Source organism: Phasianus colchicus, chromosome 1 (genome assembly GCF_987193195.1).
Source record: "Phasianus colchicus chromosome 1, bPhaCol1.hap1.1, whole genome shotgun sequence".
Lineage (NCBI taxonomy): Eukaryota > Metazoa > Chordata > Aves > Galliformes > Phasianidae > Phasianus > Phasianus colchicus.
Window position 1 is genome coordinate 55,496,451 of NC_143436.1, and position 17,588 is coordinate 55,514,038.

At 52.2% G+C, this 17,588-nt stretch overlaps 2 protein-coding genes across 2 annotated transcripts; both read right to left on the reverse strand.

Annotated features, from left to right (window-relative positions):
- Positions 1 to 2,015: 2,015 nt before the first annotated feature.
- Positions 2,016 to 3,684, reverse strand: LOC149919628 (uncharacterized). Its single transcript, XM_090134435.1, has 2 exons — positions 2,635 to 3,684; positions 2,016 to 2,311 (listed from the first exon to the last, which is right to left on the reverse strand). Exons 1-2 carry the CDS (start codon positions 3,181 to 3,183, stop codon positions 2,075 to 2,077), a joined length of 786 nt encoding a protein of 261 aa, XP_089990561.1. The 5' UTR covers positions 3,184 to 3,684; the 3' UTR covers positions 2,016 to 2,074.
- A 9,594-nt stretch (positions 3,685 to 13,278) lies between these two features.
- Positions 13,279 to 15,508, reverse strand: LOC149919629 (uncharacterized). Its single transcript, XM_090143675.1, has 2 exons — positions 13,898 to 15,508; positions 13,279 to 13,574 (listed from the first exon to the last, which is right to left on the reverse strand). Exons 1-2 carry the CDS (start codon positions 14,444 to 14,446, stop codon positions 13,338 to 13,340), a joined length of 786 nt encoding a protein of 261 aa, XP_089999801.1. The 5' UTR covers positions 14,447 to 15,508; the 3' UTR covers positions 13,279 to 13,337.
- Between the last annotated feature and the right edge of the window lie 2,080 nt (positions 15,509 to 17,588).

Consider the following 17,588-nt stretch of genomic DNA (forward strand, 5'->3'; position numbering starts at 1 on the left):
GATGATAATTTGAAGGGCGCGGGAAAGAAAAATCTTTCTACAGCGGACTACGGTGCTTTAGAGCAGTGCAGAAAAGAAGCGACATTAGGGGGTGACGCTGGTACGTTGCGAGCCTTTCCTGCATTGCATCGCGCAAAGCAGCCCCCCCAGTTGGAATCCCTGCCTTATGAGGCAGTAAAGGAGCTAAGGAAGTCAGTGAGAGATTATGGAATTCAGTCCGCCTTTACGTATCATCTTTTGGTTGCAATTGGAGACAGTTATGTTATGACCCCTCACGACTGGAAAATTTTGTTCCGAATGATCCTGTTTCCCATGCAATCACCTCTGCCAGTTCCCTCAGCACCCGTGGATGCATCCTATCGGGTCCCATGGATTTGTGAACATTGGTGTTGCCCAGGTGCTCTCGGACCACCTCTTCCCTGACTAAAGGGAAGTCTTCCATTACCCAGACCCTTTCACTAACCTCCAGGGTCTCGGATTCCCGAGGGGGAGCTTTTTCACTGAAGACAGAAGCAAAGAAGGCATTCAGTATCTCCGCCTTCTCAGCATCCCCCGTTACCAGAACACCTCCGTCACTAATCAGGGGAGCCACATTCTCCCTAGTCTTCCTTTTACTGTTAACATACTTCAAAAAGCCTTTTTTATTATCCTTTACCACCTTTGCCAGATTCAATTCCAGGCGGGCTTTAGCCCTCCTCGTCGCATCCCTGCAGGCCCTAACAACATTTCTATATTCTTCCAAAGTGGTCAGACCCTTTTTCCACATTTCATGGGCCTTCTTCTTTCCTTCACATTTCATGGGCTCTTCTTCCCATTTCCCGACAGATCGCATGACTGGAATGTTGTCATGGAGGGCCGTGTGCTTTTTTGGAAAGATCGGCTGGCGAGGCGGAGTGGTGGAGTTGCTCTTTATGTGAGAGAGCAGCTAGAATGTATTGAACTCCATCTGGGGGAGAGTGGTGTGGCAGTGGAGAGCTTGTGGGTGAGAATCAAATCATACCAAACCTGGTATGGGTGACACTGCTGTGGGTGTGTACTACAGGCCCCCTGATCAGGAGGAGGAGGTTGATGAGGCCTTCCATGTGGCCACCCTCAACAAGCTGATGATACGAAGTCGGGAGGATTGGCTGACACGCCTGAAGGCTGTGCTGCCATTCAGCGAGACCTGGACAGGCTGGAGAGCTGGGCAGAAAGAAACCGCATGAGGTTTAACAAAAGCAAGTGTAGTCTTGCATCTGGGGAGGCCTGGACGCCTACTTGTGCGACCTGGTGTAGGGAACCTGCTTTGGCAGGGGGGTTGGACTTGGTGATCTCTGGCGGTCCCTTCCAACCCCTACAATTCTGTGTGATTCTGTGTGAAAAGCGCTATGGCAACAAATACAGCCCCGAATCCGTCGGCCACTTCCCGGGCAGCTTTCTCAGACCAGCCACCGCCGGCAGCGCAGGAGTGGATTTGGCCACCGCCCAGTCAGGGGTGCTGACTGATAGCAGCGTGACTCTCATTCCAGCAGGAGTAACGGGCCTCCTTGGGGACAGGCGTAGCGCCCTCTTATTAGGACGTTCTTCTGTCACATGGATGGGGCTTTTTGTTTTCCCAGCAGTTATAGAGGCTGACCACACTGGGGAGATTAAGATAGTGGCCCTCACCCCCCTGCTTTTTACTCCCAAAGGCTAGAAAATAGCACACTTAATCCCTTTTTGTTCTATGGATGAGCCTGGCATCGGGGACCGAACTGGTGGACTTGGGAGCACGGACAAACCTGCCGTGCTATGGACTACACAAGTGTCAAAAGACAAACCATTATTACCATGCTTAGTAAATGGCTGACAGTTATTAGGCCTAGTGGGTACCAGATTGCACATTCAGAGATGAGATGTTATCTATGCTCTGAGCCTTCAGCGGTATTCCAGAGCTGGTGCTTGTAAATGCAGGATGGTATGTAGCCTCTGATTTATTCCTGCTCACAAAATTCAGCTCCAACTCGAGCCACTTGGTTCATAAGCGTATGACCGTGATGAGATATGAATTATATGTTTATTTAGAAAGAGATGATTTATCCATAGATTGAACGCCCTAGCCAGTGCTGGATGTGGTGTCTGCAGAGGGATTATTCCTGTTCCCTGTATCTTGCACTGCCTGCCTCTTCTGCATGCTCCTGCACGCTTCCTGGTGGGACTGGAAGAGGGTCCTCAGGTGCCTCTCCATTGAGTCTATGTTAGCCTCCATGTGGCGGAGCAGGTCAGAAACATCGATGTCCTCGTTTCCCTGGTGCTCTGTTCTGCTGGAGGCTGAGGCTCTTGGTCCCGTTTCCTAGAAGTGACGGAGCATGGGCACAGTGAAAAGGATGCAGACTCATTTTGCAGAGCATTCCCCTGCGTGGCTCCGATTCCTGTGCAGCTTTTCCTGCCTCGCAGGACTGCCCGAAGCATGGGGCTCCCACCACCTCAGGCAGGCCCGGTGTAGCACAGGGGTTTCCAATTGGGTGTCAGCCCCACGGCTGGGTAAGTCCCTGGGGAGAGCTAGTGGACCTCTGGGAGTCTGCTTGCCTTGGAAGACTTCACAGACAAGGCCTCTGTGGTTGCCTGCTCCCCACCCGCGGTACCCTCCCTGCACGACGCATCTCAGTAGCTCACCTGTCCCCATAGTTGTCTTACTCTCCTCCAGAGGCCATGGGCAATGCTCAGCAGGCTCAGGATGCAGATGTGCTTCAAGACATCTGTGAGGATCCAGGTTAGCCCCCTCTGCTCAAGGTTGTCCCAGACGTGGCCCAGGGTATCGTGCAAGCTCAGGACTTTCTGCTTGGGGCCCAGGGACTGCTGATTTGGGTCCTTTGGAGTGACAACCTTGCTGACCCTGTACCGGATCCATCTGGGGCGTTCAGAATGGCCTAGCTGGTGGGGCCAGTTGGAGGCATGGCGCTGGGCATTAATGCGCAGCTGCTGCTCCTGGGATGCCGTCTTTTGGTGCCCACCCCCCATTGTTACACGGCAGGTGGCTAAGCCAAACCAGCAGGGCCGGCTGGAGGTCCTGGTCTCCACAGGATGCTCCTGCTGCTGAGGAAGGTCTGGCTCTTTGTCCCCATTACAAATCCAAGCAAAATAGCTGCAACAGCTGGAGCTGAATCCAGCAAGTGGGGACAGGGAGAGAGCTAGGGTCAGGAAGAGAGTCCGGCTGAGTTTCATCCTGTTCTCTCCCAAAGATGAATCTCAACACAAAAGCGGCTGTCACCCAGAGCAGAGCTCCAGCAGTGAACCACCAGCGGCTGTCCCAAATGAGTGTGCTGGGGGAGGCTGCCAATGTGACTTAAAGACTGATGTCGTGTCCCGCTCTGTGATGTCACAAAGCCTTTTGCCCCACCCTGGCCACAGGGTTCCCAGTTTTTTTTCTTCTTGTTCTTTGTTTGTTTTTCCACAGTTCCACTATTTGTACCCTCAATTTCAGTTCCATGTACCGCTAACAACTGCGCTTCTATATACCACGAACAATTGCACTTCCATATACCATCAAGACAGTTTCACCCGCTCCCTTCAAAATCCACAAATCAAACAATGCAGTTCTTCAACTTCCACGAACACCCAGCACTTTGTCTCTTGATTAGGGTACTGAGTTATAAAACTGGTCCCATTACTCCATTTATGTTCCTGGTTTCTTGCTCAACATTCCCCCTGGCTCACCAGCAATGTTTCTCCAGTGAGCCAAAAACCCAGGGGGTCTTCTTGGTATCAGTTCAGACACCCCTTGTTCCATAACAGCCACTTTCACAACATGAACACCGAACAATCTCAAAGACAGTGACGATAATCAGTACAATTTATCCTCAGGATCCTTCCTCTCTCTGCCCCCCTCCAGGGCCCAACCTTCCCTCTGTATTCCTTTCCCACACTTGCATAGCTGCCCACCTCCTTCTTCTCCAGTAAACAACGTATCAATGATAAACATCATTTCTGTCCATGAGTAGAAATTAGGCCCCAGAAACTGATCTAACTGTTCTGCTGCACTTATCGGATCCTCATTTAAGGAATTTATTTCCTTCTTGAAACTCCTAGCCTTTCTGCTAGTAAAAACAGCAGGCATTAGCACACCCTATTTCTCTTTGACCTAAGGAGACTGCCCTAAGCGGAGAAAGTGAAGTATTAGTAAGGTTAGTGTTAGAGAAAGGAAAAACTCTCCAGGTCCCATTCACATTGCTCCAACTCCCTCAGTAATCGGCAGTGCATCCTCTCTCCAGGACCCTGCTCAGGATCAGCAGCACGGCCACTCCCCTTCTCTGGAGAGGTCACTGCCGCTTGCATTGCTTTAGAAATTGAAGGGGGAGGAAAGTTATCTGAGGGATCCCACGTAGGATCTTTCTGCTTCTCTTTCCTTTTTCTTTTCAACTTCCACTCCTTCTTGTGAGGAACTTTTTTTACTTTTGCACCCATTAAGCGACATAGGCCAATTCTGTTTCAGAAAAAGGAGTCTTACTGTTTACGTATAAATTCAAGGTCTGACAGGCCCAATCTTTGTCAGACCCCTATTTTGGTCAAAATAATGATTTTCCCTGTAGTGGCTCTCTAGGCTATGTCTGTATACAGTATTTAAACATCTTTTCCCCGTTCTTTTCCCTAGTTTGGGGATTATTTTCAAATTCTGACGCCTCTTTCCTGAGGGGCTATTTCTAGGCATGAATTTGGGGACCCTTTTGCCCTGTTCTACGGGAGCTCCTATTCCCCATCCCTCCGGAATGCTGCTGTGAACTCCCCAGCTCACGGGTTACCACACTCCGATTCTCGGATTTAGGCCCAATCCCTCCGGAGTACCTCGCTCCGATTCTCGGATTCAATAGGGGGGTGCTGCTGGCACTTTGTCAAGCGTCCAGGGTATTGCACACCAACAGCTCCCTCCCGAGACTCACCCGACTCTCCACCGACCCCCAAGGCAAGAATTAAATTCCCCTTCCTTGGTCCGTGCACAAAGTTACCGGGTCTGCAGGGGTCAATACCGTGCCTACCTGCCCCTTGGCTTTCACACAGCCCGTCCTTTGTGCAGCAGTCTCGGTTTCCTATCGGCAATCCCAAGGAATCACCTCACCACCCAGACGGGACTGCTAAAATCAGCAGGGTGCACCTACCCTGTCCAGGGCAGTGAAGGAGGCGATAGTGATCCTGGACGGGCCCCCAAATTGTTGGAAATACCCAAATAATTTATCAGGACGGTATCTCTGATAAAGCAGATTCTATTCGCAATTGCAATGGCGGGCCTCCTGCAAGCAGGAGAGCACGCAGAAAACAGCGTTACGTCTTTTACGCCCTCTTACTCGACGCTTCTCTCTTTCTCCCCTGGTTCCTCAGTGGCTGAGTACTTCAGGTTCACAATCTTGCTGACGCTCAACTAAACACACAGATACTGGCTAAACATAAATTTCTGCTGGCTAAGCATATATCGCAAATTAGCTCTAAACTTCTCACATTTGCTCATTCAACACTCGGTCATTGTTTCTGGACATCTGCTTGTCCTTGCATAGAGAAGCTTAGAAGGAGGACAGGGGGGAGTATCTTGATGCCTGCCTATTGCATCCCAACCGACTCGCAGAGCAAGGCAATCCAGCCTTGTGTGGAGGCCCTGGCTTCTCTGATGTTTGTTAAGTCTGTTTTTCTTTTGCTGAGGGTCTCTTATCCAAGCCGAATAGCCCTACAATATGCTTTCTAGTCCATAATACTATACCTATACTAGTTGGAACATTTAGAAACTATTGCAGTTTTGCAAGCAAGAATTAATCACACACTTCAGCAACTGTATTTCTAAAGCGTGTTACTAACATACGTGCTATTCCTCCTTTTTTCACATCAGCTACTTCTAGGGACAAATTACAAAATACAAATACATTGTGCTCTACTTCCTCAGATCAATTCCCCCTTTTTAATATCTAATGCAGAAACAACATTCCATTCCTACGTGCGTGTATCCTGGAGGGCCTTTTCAGATTAGGATCTCGTCAAGGCAGAGGGTCAGAGCTCAGAGAATTCCTCTAGGTGCCACTCTGACAAAGCAGGAAGCTGACATGGCAGTAGGCAGAAGGTTTTGGAAACCTTGGATGCGAGTTGAGGAGGATGGTCCTCAAGTGTCTCTCCATTAAGGCTAGTTCAGCATCTGTGTGTTGGAGCAAGTCAGAAACACTGATGCTGTCCTTTCCGCGGTGCTCTGTTCTTCTGGAGGCTGAGGCTGTTGGTCCCGTTTCCTGGAAGTGACGGAGCATGGGCACAGTGAAAGGGATGCAGACTCATTTTGCAGAGCACTGCCCTGCAGAGCAAGTCCTTGCAGGGGTCCCTGCACGATGCATCTCAGTAGCTCACCTGTCCCCATAGTCGTCTTACTCTTCTCCAGAGGCCATGGGCAATGCTCAGCAGGCTCAGGCCGCTGATGTGCTTCCAGACATCCATGAGGATCCAGGTTACCTATCTTTGGGCAAGACTGTCCCAGAGGTGGCCCAGGGGTGTCGTGCAAGCTGAAGACTTTCTGCTTGGGGCCGGGAGACTGCTGATTTGGGTCCTTTGGAGTGACAACCTTGCTGGCCCTGTACTGGATCCATCTTGACGTGCGGAATCAAACTCTGTCACCCAAGATTACAAAGCAGGTACAAGTGCTGCGCAGACACCGGGTGCAAGGTGGATAGATCTGCCTAACTTGCACACAGTCTGGAAAAATCTTGCTACAGATATAGGCTGAACTAAGACATAATCATAGTTTTCCCGGAATTCGGATACATATTCATCATACCGCTGAGAGTTCATTAGCATGCAGACCCTCCCCTCTTGCACTTGCGTAGTGGGTCATGGGATGAAGATTTGTCGTCTTCCTTGCGAAGGCTTCTGACCTTTTTCACTGTAAACTTCTGACCTTTCGGGGGGGCATCCCCCCAAACTGCTTTCTTCTTGTCCTGTGGACATTTAATCACCTCCCTGCCAAATGTCCTCGGGCCGTTCTTAAACCCTTGTCTTTATGGCCTTCATCCCCCTCACTATCCCAGTCACAGTGTCTGCCATCCCTTATTTTTCTAACAAGCTCTACATTCTTGCTTCTATAAACTATCTCTAACTATTCCCCTTCACCCTCCGTATTCTCAGTCACTGTGGAGCCTTCTTGCCTCTTTACTTTCACTTATGGGGCCTTTCTCACCTTTCAATCTGAGGTGTTCAGAAAGGCCTAGCTGGAGGGGGCCGTTGGAAGCACAGCGCTGGGCATTAATGCGCAGCTGCTGCTTCTGGGATGCCGCCATTTGTTCCCCATCCTCAGTAGTTATGTGGCAGGTAGATATAACAAGTCAGCAGGGCCGGTTGAGGGCATGGTGCTGGGTATCGATGTGCAGCTGCTGCTTATGTGATCCCATCGTTTTGTTCCCCATTCTCCATTGGTACATGGCAGGTGGATAGGCCAAGCCAGCAGGGCCAGTTGAAGGTACGGTGCTGGCTATCAATGAGCAGCTGCACCTCAGGAAGCACCAGCATTCTGTTGCCATTCCCACAGCTGATGGGACAGGTTTAGGCTAAGCCAAACCAGCAGGGCCCGCTGGAGGTCCTGGTCTCAACTGGATGCTGCTGCTTAGGAAGGACTGGCTTTTTGTCCCAATTACTGCAGACATGGCAGTAGCCAGAAGGTTTTGGAAACCTTGGACGCGAGTTTAATGAAAGACTATTAATAGTCACGGGGAACACTGTACTTCAGCTTCACCTCCGCTTTGATTTCCCACCAGCAGTACTTACTGTGTAGGAGACTGAAATACAAGAAGCGTGCTTTGCTATTTTGTCCACAAAAAAACTACAGATGGGAGTGTCACCTAGATTTGGACCAGCGTGGCTCCTTGGACGCAGGAGGGCAGGCACGCACCCAGCTCGGGGTCGGGCCTCTACACCCAAATCCCAGCTCCACTTCCTCCCATCCATAGAGTCACTGTACGGTTAGGCTTGGAAGGGACCTTTAAGACGATGTAGGTCCAAACCCCCGGCGATAGGCAGGGACACCTCCCTCTAGACCAGGCTGCTCAAAGCCCCATGCGGGCTGGCCTTGAATGCCTCGAGGGTGGGGGCATCCACAACCTCGCTGGGCAGCCTGTTCCAGTGTCTCAGCACCCTCACAGTAAAAGTAAAGAATTTCTTCCTCTTACCGAGACTCGATCTGCCCTCTTCCAGTTCAAAGCCGTTTCCCCTCGTCCTGTCGCTACGTGCCCTTATTAAAAAGTCCCTCCCCAGCTTTCCTGCAGGCCCCCTTCAGGTACTGGAAAGTTGTAGGGCCGGATGGGACAGCTAGAGAAAGAAAACTGGTGAAGGCATGTAAGCGATGTGAGAACTTGCAGGAAACGGCTTGGATCGTTCACTGCAGAGTCCGTGCAGCAGACGCTGCAAATGGCGCCCACCGCGTGGAGCAAACGAAGCCGAGGCTGAGCGAGCCCGGCCCGGCAGCGCCGCCCGACTGAACTGCGGAGAGATTGTTTGGCGCGCGTCCGCAGCGCTCTGCAGGACAGAAGGTGAGCAGTCGCCAACTATGAGGAGCTCGCTACCGCAGGAGCAACAACTAACTCCTGAAGCATTAGGTTCAAGCTTCAGAATCAGCCTTGAGCTGCTTCAGCGTTAGCTACCTTTCTTAAAGGGATGAGCCGGACGTCCCCGAATTTCCGAGAACTGGGTTCTCTCTTCACGGAGAGCTTTGGGACAGAATTGGCACAGGAGTCCGGGAGGCTTTTATGACTACAGACAGAACGGCTGCTAACCTTGTGCCTGTTTGGCGCCACATAACGAAAGGGCTTCAGCAAATTCGACGAGGAAGAATGTCTTCCGACTGCTCCCCGTCGCTCTCCCTGCCACCCCCGCCGCTGCCCCTCGGTGCGGAAAGCAGCCCCTGCCCGGACCCGAGCCGCGGCTCCGACCCCGCTCCCGGCCGGGGAGAAGAGAAATCGCGACCCGCCCCCGCGCTGCCGCCCTCCGCTCCGCTCCGCTCCGCCCCCGACGCTCGCCGTGACGCTGCCGCCCTCCGCCCCGCGTACGTCGCCTGATCCTCGTCCGGTAGATCCGGAAGACGAAGGGGACGTTTTCCCTCCTGATGATAATTTGAAGGGCGCGGGAAAGAAAAATTTTTCTACAGCGGACTACGGTGCTTTAGAGCAGTGCAGAAAAGAAGCGACATTAGGGGGTGACGCTGGTACGTTGCGAGCCTTTCCTGCATTGCATCGCGCAAAGCAGCCCCCCCAGTTGGAATCCCTGCCTTATGAGGCAGTAAAGGAGCTAAGGAAGTCAGTGAGAGATTATGGAATTCAGTCCGCCTTTACGTATCATCTTTTGGTTGCAATTGGAGACAGTTATGTTATGACCCCTCACGACTGGAAAATTTTGTTCCGAATGATCCTGTTTCCCATGCAATACACTGTGATTATGGCTGAATGCCGAGAACAGGCTGCCGTCCAGGCTATGAATAATTGGAATAAGTTAAATCACGTTGGCATGGAGGAACTCATGGGAGAGGGGGACCGGGCAACGCCTCAGGCCCAGGCACAGATGGATAGGCAGTGCCTTGGACAAGTTAACGCTTTGGTGCTGCGTGCTATCCGTTGCATACCTGATTGTAATTCGCCTAATGCTTCATTTACATCAGTTAAGTAGGGGGCTGCCGAGCCCTACATTCAATTTCTTGACCACTTCCTTACAAAATACGCTAGAGGGACAAGTAGAAAATCAAGCCGCTCGGGATGCTTAGCTTGAGCAATCAGCAGTAGAAAACGCAAATGCGGGCTGTCGAAAGGTTTTACAGTCCTTAAAGGATGCTGATCCATCCGTTACTGACATGATTAAAGCCTGTCAAGTTGTAGGCACGGAAAGTCATAAAATGGCCTTGGTAGCAGACGCGCTGGCAGCCCGACTCGATGCAGAGACAGCTCAAAGAATGAAGTGTTACAATTGTGGGGAACCCGGTCATGTACAAAGGGACTGTAAAAAGCCTAAGCAAGTAAATAAAAATGCTTGTGGTGTTCCAGCTCGACCCTGTCCCCGGTGCAGGAGGGGGCTACACTGGGCGAGAGAATGCCGATCTAAACTCCCTGTTGCTGCACGGCCCTGCGATCACAGCATCACAGCATCAGAGCATCACAGAATCGTAGGGGTTGGAAGGGACCTCCAGAGATCACTGAGTCCAACCCCCCTGCCAAAGCAGGCTCCCTACACCAGGTCGCACAAGTAGGCGTCCAGGCGGGTCTTGAATATCTCCAGAGAAGGAGACTCCACGACCCCCCTGGGCAGCCTGTTCCAGCGCTCCGTCACCCTCACCGTAAAGAAGTTCTTGAGCACATTTGTGCGGAACTTCCTATGCTGCAGTTTCTGTCCATCTCCCCTTGTCCTGTCTCCATGCACTGCTGAAAACTATCCGGCCTCGTCACTCTGCCCTTCACACCTTAGATATTTATAGACCTGGACCAAGTCCCCTCTCAGTCTTCTTTCCTCAAGGCTAAACAGACCCAGTTCACTTAGCCTTTCTTTCTTCATAGGGGAAATGCTCCAGGCCCTTCACCATCTTTGCGGCCCTCCGCTGGACTCTCTCCAAGAGATCCCTGTCTTTTTTGTACTGGGGAGCCCAGAACTGGACACAGTACTCCAGATGAGGCCTTACCAGGGCAGAGTAGAGGGGGAGGATCACCTCCCTCGACCTGCTGGCCACGCTCTTTTTAACGCACCCCAGAATGCCACTGGCCCTCCTGGCCACAAGGGCACACTGCTGGCTCACAGCCAACCTGTCATCCACCAGGACCCAGGTCCCTCTCTGCAGAGCTCCTCTCCAGCAGGTCATCCCCCAACCTGTACCGGTGCATGCGATTATTCCTCCCCAGATGCAAGACTCTACACTTGCTTTTGTTAAACCTCATGCGGTTTCTTTCTGCCCAGCTCTCCAGCCTGTCCAGGTCTCGCTGAATGGCAGCACAGCCTTCAGGCATGCCAGCCAATCCTCCCAACTCTGTATCCTCAGCAAACTTGCTGATTGTGGCCACTCTCCCCTCCCCAAGGTCATCGATGAAGATGTTGAACAAGACCGGACCCAGCACCGACCCCTGGGGAACACCGCTGGTTACAGGCCTCCAACGAGCCTCTGCACCGCCAACAACAACCCTCTGCGCTCTGCCAGTCAGCCAGTTCTCAACCCACCTCACGGTCCACTCATCTATCCCACACTGCCTCAGCTTTGTTATAAGGATGCCGTGGGTGACAATATCAAATGCCTTGCTGAAATCAAGGTAGACTACATCCACTGCTCTCCCCCCATCCACCCAGACAGTGACAACATCATAGAAGGCTACCAGGTTGGTCAAGCACGGCCTCGCCCTGGTGAACCCATGGTGACCACTCCTGATAACCTCCTTTTCTTCCAGCTGTCTGGAGGTGGCATCCAGCACAAGCTGCTCCATCACCTTTCCAGGGACAGAGGTGAGGCTGACTGGCCTGTAATTGCCTGGATCTTCCTTCTTGCCCTTCTTGAAGACCGGAGTGACACTGGCTATCCTCCAGTCCTCAGGCACCTCCCCCATTCCCCAAGACCTCTCAAAGATGACAGAGAGCGATTCAGCAATCACCTCTGCCAGTTCCCTCAGCACCCGTGGATGCATCCTATCGGGTCCCATGGATTTGTGAACATTGGTGTTGCCCAGGTGCTCTCGGACCACCTCTTCCCTGACTAAAGGGAAGTCTTCCATTACCCAGACCCTTTCACTAACCTCCAGGGTCTCGGATTCCCGAGGGGGAGCTTTTTCACTGAAGACAGAAGCAAAGAAGGCATTCAGTATCTCCGCCTTCTCAGCATCCCCCGTTACCAGAACACCTCCGTCACTAATCAGGGGAGCCACATTCTCCCTAGTCTTCCTTTTACTGTTAACATACTTCAAAAAGCCTTTTTTATTATCCTTTACCACCTTTGCCAGATTCAATTCCAGGCGGGCTTTAGCCCTCCTCGTCGCATCCCTGCAGGCCCTAACAACATTTCTATATTCTTCCAAAGTGGTCAGACCCTTTTTCCACATTTCATGGGCCTTCTTCTTTCCTTCACATTCCATGGGCTCTTCTTCCCATTTCCCGGCAGATCGCATGACTGGAATGTTGTCATGGAGGGCCGTGTGCTTTTTTGGAAAGATCGGCTGGCGAGGCGGAGTGGTGGAGTTGCTCTTTATGTGAGAGAGCAGCTAGAATGTATTGAACTCCATCTGGGGGAGAGTGGTGTGGCAGTGGAGAGCTTGTGGGTGAGAATCAAATCATACCAAACCTGGTATGGGTGACACTGCTGTGGGTGTGTACTACAGGCCCCCTGATCAGGAGGAGGAGGTTGATGAGGCCTTCCATGTGGCCACCCTCAACAAGCTGATGATACGAAGTCGGGAGGATTGGCTGACACGCCTGAAGGCTGTGCTGCCATTCAGCGAGACCTGGACAGGCTGGAGAGCTGGGCAGAAAGAAACCGCATGAGGTTTAACAAAAGCAAGTGTAGTCTTGCATCTGGGGAGGCCTGGACGCCTACTTGTGCGACCTGGTGTAGGGAACCTGCTTTGGCAGGGGGGTTGGACTTGGTGATCTCTGGCGGTCCCTTCCAACCCCTACAATTCTGTGTGATTCTGTGTGAAAAGCGCTATGGCAACAAATACAGCCCCGAATCCGTCGGCCACTTCCCGGGCAGCTTTCTCAGACCAGCCACCGCCGGCAGCGCAGGAGTGGATTTGGCCACCGCCCAGTCAGGGGTGCTGACTGATAGCAGCGTGACTCTCATTCCAGCAGGAGTAACGGGCCTCCTTGGGGACAGGCGTAGCGCCCTCTTATTAGGACGTTCTTCTGTCACATGGATGGGGCTTTTTGTTTTCCCAGCAGTTATAGAGGCTGACCACACTGGGGAGATTAAGATAGTGGCCCTCACCCCCCTGCTTTTTACTCCCAAAGGCTAGAAAATAGCACACTTAATCCCTTTTTGTTCTATGGATGAGCCTGGCATCGGGGACCGAACTGGTGGACTTGGGAGCACGGACAAACCTGCCGTGCTATGGACTACACAAGTGTCAAAAGACAAACCATTATTACCATGCTTAGTAAATGGCTGACAGTTATTAGGCCTAGTGGGTACCAGATTGCACATTCAGAGATGAGATGTTATCTATGCTCTGAGCCTTCAGCGGTATTCCAGAGCTGGTGCTTGTAAATGCAGGATGGTATGTAGCCTCTGATTTATTCCTGCTCACAAAATTCAGCTCCAACTCGAGCCACTTGGTTCATAAGCGTATGACCGTGATGAGATATGAATTATATGTTTATTTAGAAAGAGATGATTTATCCATAGATTGAACGCCCTAGCCAGTGCTGGATGTGGTGTCTGCAGAGGGATTATTCCTGTTCCCTGTATCTTGCACTGCCTGCCTCTTCTGCATGCTCCTGCACGCTTCCTGGTGGGACTGGAAGAGGGTCCTCAGGTGCCTCTCCATTGAGTCTATGTTAGCCTCCATGTGGCGGAGCAGGTCAGAAACATCGATGTCCTCGTTTCCCTGGTGCTCTGTTCTGCTGGAGGCTGAGGCTCTTGGTCCCGTTTCCTAGAAGTGACGGAGCATGGGCACAGTGAAAAGGATGCAGACTCATTTTGCAGAGCATTCCCCTGCGTGGCTCCGATTCCTGTGCAGCTTTTCCTGCCTCGCAGGACTGCCCGAAGCATGGGGCTCCCACCACCTCAGGCAGGCCCGGTGTAGCACAGGGGTTTCCAATTGGGTGTCAGCCCCACGGCTGGGTAAGTCCCTGGGGAGTGCTAGTGGACCTCTGGGAGTCTGCTTGCCTTGGAAGACTTCACAGACAAGGCCTCTGTGGTTGCCTGCTCCCCACCCGCGGTACCCTCCCTGCACGACGCATCTCAGTAGCTCACCTGTCCCCATAGTTGTCTTACTCTCCTCCAGAGGCCATGGGCAATGCTCAGCAGGCTCAGGATGCAGATGTGCTTCAAGACATCTGTGAGGATCCAGGTTAGCCCCCTCTGCTCAAGGTTGTCCCAGACGTGGCCCAGGGTATCGTGCAAGCTCAGGACTTTCTGCTTGGGGCCCAGGGACTGCTGATTTGGGTCCTTTGGAGTGACAACCTTGCTGACCCTGTACCGGATCCATCTGGGGCGTTCAGAATGGCCTAGCTGGTGGGGCCAGTTGGAGGCATGGCGCTGGGCATTAATGCGCAGCTGCTGCTCCTGGGATGCCGTCTTTTGGTGCCCACCCCCCATTGTTACACGGCAGGTGGCTAAGCCAAACCAGCAGGGCCGGCTGGAGGTCCTGGTCTCCACAGGATGCTCCTGCTGCTGAGGAAGGTCTGGCTCTTTGTCCCCATTACAAATCCAAGCAAAATAGCTGCAACAGCTGGAGCTGAATCCAGCAAGTGGGGACAGGGAGAGAGCTAGGGTCAGGAAGAGAGTCCGGCTGAGTTTCATCCTGTTCTCTCCCAAAGATGAATCTCAACACAAAAGCGGCTGTCACCCAGAGCAGAGCTCCAGCAGTGAACCACCAGCGGCTGTCCCAAATGAGTGTGCTGGGGGAGGCTGCCAATGTGACTTAAAGACTGATGTCGTGTCCCGCTCTGTGATGTCACAAAGCCTTTTGCCCCACCCTGGCCACAGGGTTCCCAGTTTTTTTTCTTCTTGTTCTTTGTTTGTTTTTCCACAGTTCCACTATTTGTACCCTCAATTTCAGTTCCATGTACCGCTAACAACTGCGCTTCTATATACCACGAACAATTGCACTTCCATATACCATCAAGACAGTTTCACCCGCTCCCTTCAAAATCCACAAATCAAACAATGCAGTTCTTCAACTTCCACGAACACCCAGCACTTTGTCTCTTGATTAGGGTACTGAGTTATAAAACTGGTCCCATTACTCCATTTATGTTCCTGGTTTCTTGCTCAACATTCCCCCTGGCTCACCAGCAATGTTTCTCCAGTGAGCCAAAATACCCAGGGGGTCTTCTTGGTATCAGTTCAGACACCCCTTGTTCCATAACAGCCACTTTCACAACATGAACACCGAACAATCTCAAAGACAGTGACGATAATCAGTACAATTTATCCTCAGGATCCTTCCTCTCTCTGCCCCCCTCCAGGGCCCAACCTTCCCTCTGTATTCCTTTCCCACACTTGCATAGCTGCCCACCTCCTTCTTCTCCAGTAAACAACGTATCAATGATAAACATCATTTCCGTCCATGAGTAGAAATTAGGCCCCAGAAACTGATCTAACTGTTCTGCTGCACTTATCGGATCCTCATTTAAGGAATTTATTTCCTTCTTGAAACTCCTAGCCTTTCTGCTAGTAAAAACAGCAGGCATTAGCACACCCTATTTCTCTTTGACCTAAGGAGACTGCCCTAAGCGGAGAAAGTGAAGTATTAGTAAGGTTAGTGTTAGAGAAAGGAAAAACTCTCCAGGTCCCATTCACATTGCTCCAGGTCTAGAAGAAAAGGAACAGCTCACGGCTCCAATCGGATAAGCGCCCACGTGAACGGTTGACAAGTGTTTGTAGAATGCTCTGTTGACATGTAAATGCGGCTGGGAAAGTTGTAGGGCCGGATGGGACAGCTAGAGAAAGAAAACTGGTGAAGGCATGTAAGCGATGTGAGAACTTGCAGGAAACGGCTTGGATCGTTCACTGCAGAGTCCGTGCAGCAGACGCTGCAAATGGCGCCCACCGCGTGGAGCAAACGAAGCCGAGGCTGAGCGAGCCCGGCCCGGCAGCGCCGCCCGACTGAACTGCGGAGAGATTGTTTGGCGCGCGTCCGCAGCGCTCTGCAGGACAGAAGGTGAGCAGTCGCCAACTATGAGGAGCTCGCTACCGCAGGAGCAACAACTAACTCCTGAAGCATTAGGTTCAAGCTTCAGAATCAGCCTTGAGCTGCTTCAGCGTTAGCTACCTTTCTTAAAGGGATGAGCCGGACGTCCCCGAATTTCCGAGAACTGGGTTCTCTCTTCACGGAGAGCTTTGGGACAGAATTGGCACAGGAGTCCGGGAGGCTTTTATGACTACAGACAGAACGGCTGCTAACCTTGTGCCTGTTTGGCGCCACATAACGAAAGGGCTTCAGCAAATTCGACGAGGAAGAATGTCTTCCGACTGCTCCCCGTCGCTCTCCCTGCCACCCCCGCCGCTGCCCCTCGGTGCGGAAAGCAGCCCCTGCCCGGACCCGAGCCGCGGCTCCGACCCCGCTCCCGGCCGGGGAGAAGAGAAATCGCGACCCGCCCCCGCGCTGCCGCCCTCCGCTCCGCTCCGCTCCGCCCCCGACGCTCGCCGTGACGCTGCCGCCCTCCGCCCCGCGTACGTCGCCTGATCCTCGTCCGGTAGATCCGGAAGACGAAGGGGACGTTTTCCCTCCTGATGATAATTTGAAGGGCGCGGGAAAGAAAAATTTTTCTACAGCGGACTACGGTGCTTTAGAGCAGTGCAGAAAAGAAGCGACATTAGGGGGTGACGCTGGTACGTTGCGAGCCTTTCCTGCATTGCATCGCGCAAAGCAGCCCCCCCAGTTGGAATCCCTGCCTTATGAGGCAGTAAAGGAGCTAAGGAAGTCAGTGAGAGATTATGGAATTCAGTCCGCCTTTACGTATCATCTTTTGGTTGCAATTGGAGACAGTTATGTTATGACCCCTCACGACTGGAAAATTTTGTTCCGAATGATCCTGTTTCCCATGCAATACACTGTGATTATGGCTGAATGCCGAGAACAGGCTGCCGTCCAGGCTATGAATAATTGGAATAAGTTAAATCACGTTGGCATGGAGGAACTCATGGGAGAGGGGGACCGGGCAACGCCTCAGGCCCAGGCACAGATGGATAGGCAGTGCCTTGGACAAGTTAACGCTTTGGTGCTGCGTGCTATCCGTTGCATACCTGATTGTAATTCGCCTAATGCTTCATTTACATCAGTTAAGTAGGGGGCTGCCGAGCCCTACATTCAATTTCTTGACCACTTCCTTACAAAATACGCTAGAGGGACAAGTAGAAAATCAAGCCGCTCGGGATGCTTAGCTTGAGCAATCAGCAGTAGAAAACGCAAATGCGGGCTGTCGAAAGGTTTTACAGTCCTTAAAGGATGCTGATCCATCCGTTACTGACATGATTAAAGCCTGTCAAGTTGTAGGCACGGAAAGTCATAAAATGGCCTTGGTAGCAGACGCGCTGGCAGCCCGACTCGATGCAGAGACAGCTCAAAGAATGAAGTGTTACAATTGTGGGGAACCCGGTCATGTACAAAGGGACTGTAAAAAGCCTAAGCAAGTAAATAAAAATGCTTGTGGTGTTCCAGCTCGACCCTGTCCCCGGTGCAGGAGGGGGCTACACTGGGCGAGAGAATGCCGATCTAAACTCCCTGTTGCTGCACGGCCCTGCGATCACAGCATCACAGCATCAGAGCATCACAGAATCGTAGGGGTTGGAAGGGACCTCCAGAGATCACTGAGTCCAACCCCCCTGCCAAAGCAGGCTCCCTACACCAGGTCGCACAAGTAGGCGTCCAGGCGGGTCTCGAATATCTCCAGAGAAGGAGACTCCACGACCCCCCTGGGCAGCCTGTTCCAGCGCTCCG

Bases quoted from the DNA above. Each gene is read 5' to 3' on its own strand.
- LOC149919628 (XM_090134435.1), bottom strand. From the start codon at position 3,183: ATGAAACTCAGCCGGACTCTCTTCCTGACCCTAGCTCTCTCCCTGTCC. The intron at 2,312-2,634 runs GTGAGCTACTGA...CGTCACTTCTAG, and splicing joins TAAGACAACTATGGGGACAG to GAAACGGGACCAAGAGCCTC.
- LOC149919629 (XM_090143675.1), bottom strand. From the start codon at position 14,446: ATGAAACTCAGCCGGACTCTCTTCCTGACCCTAGCTCTCTCCCTGTCC. The intron at 13,575-13,897 runs GTGAGCTACTGA...CGTCACTTCTAG, and splicing joins TAAGACAACTATGGGGACAG to GAAACGGGACCAAGAGCCTC.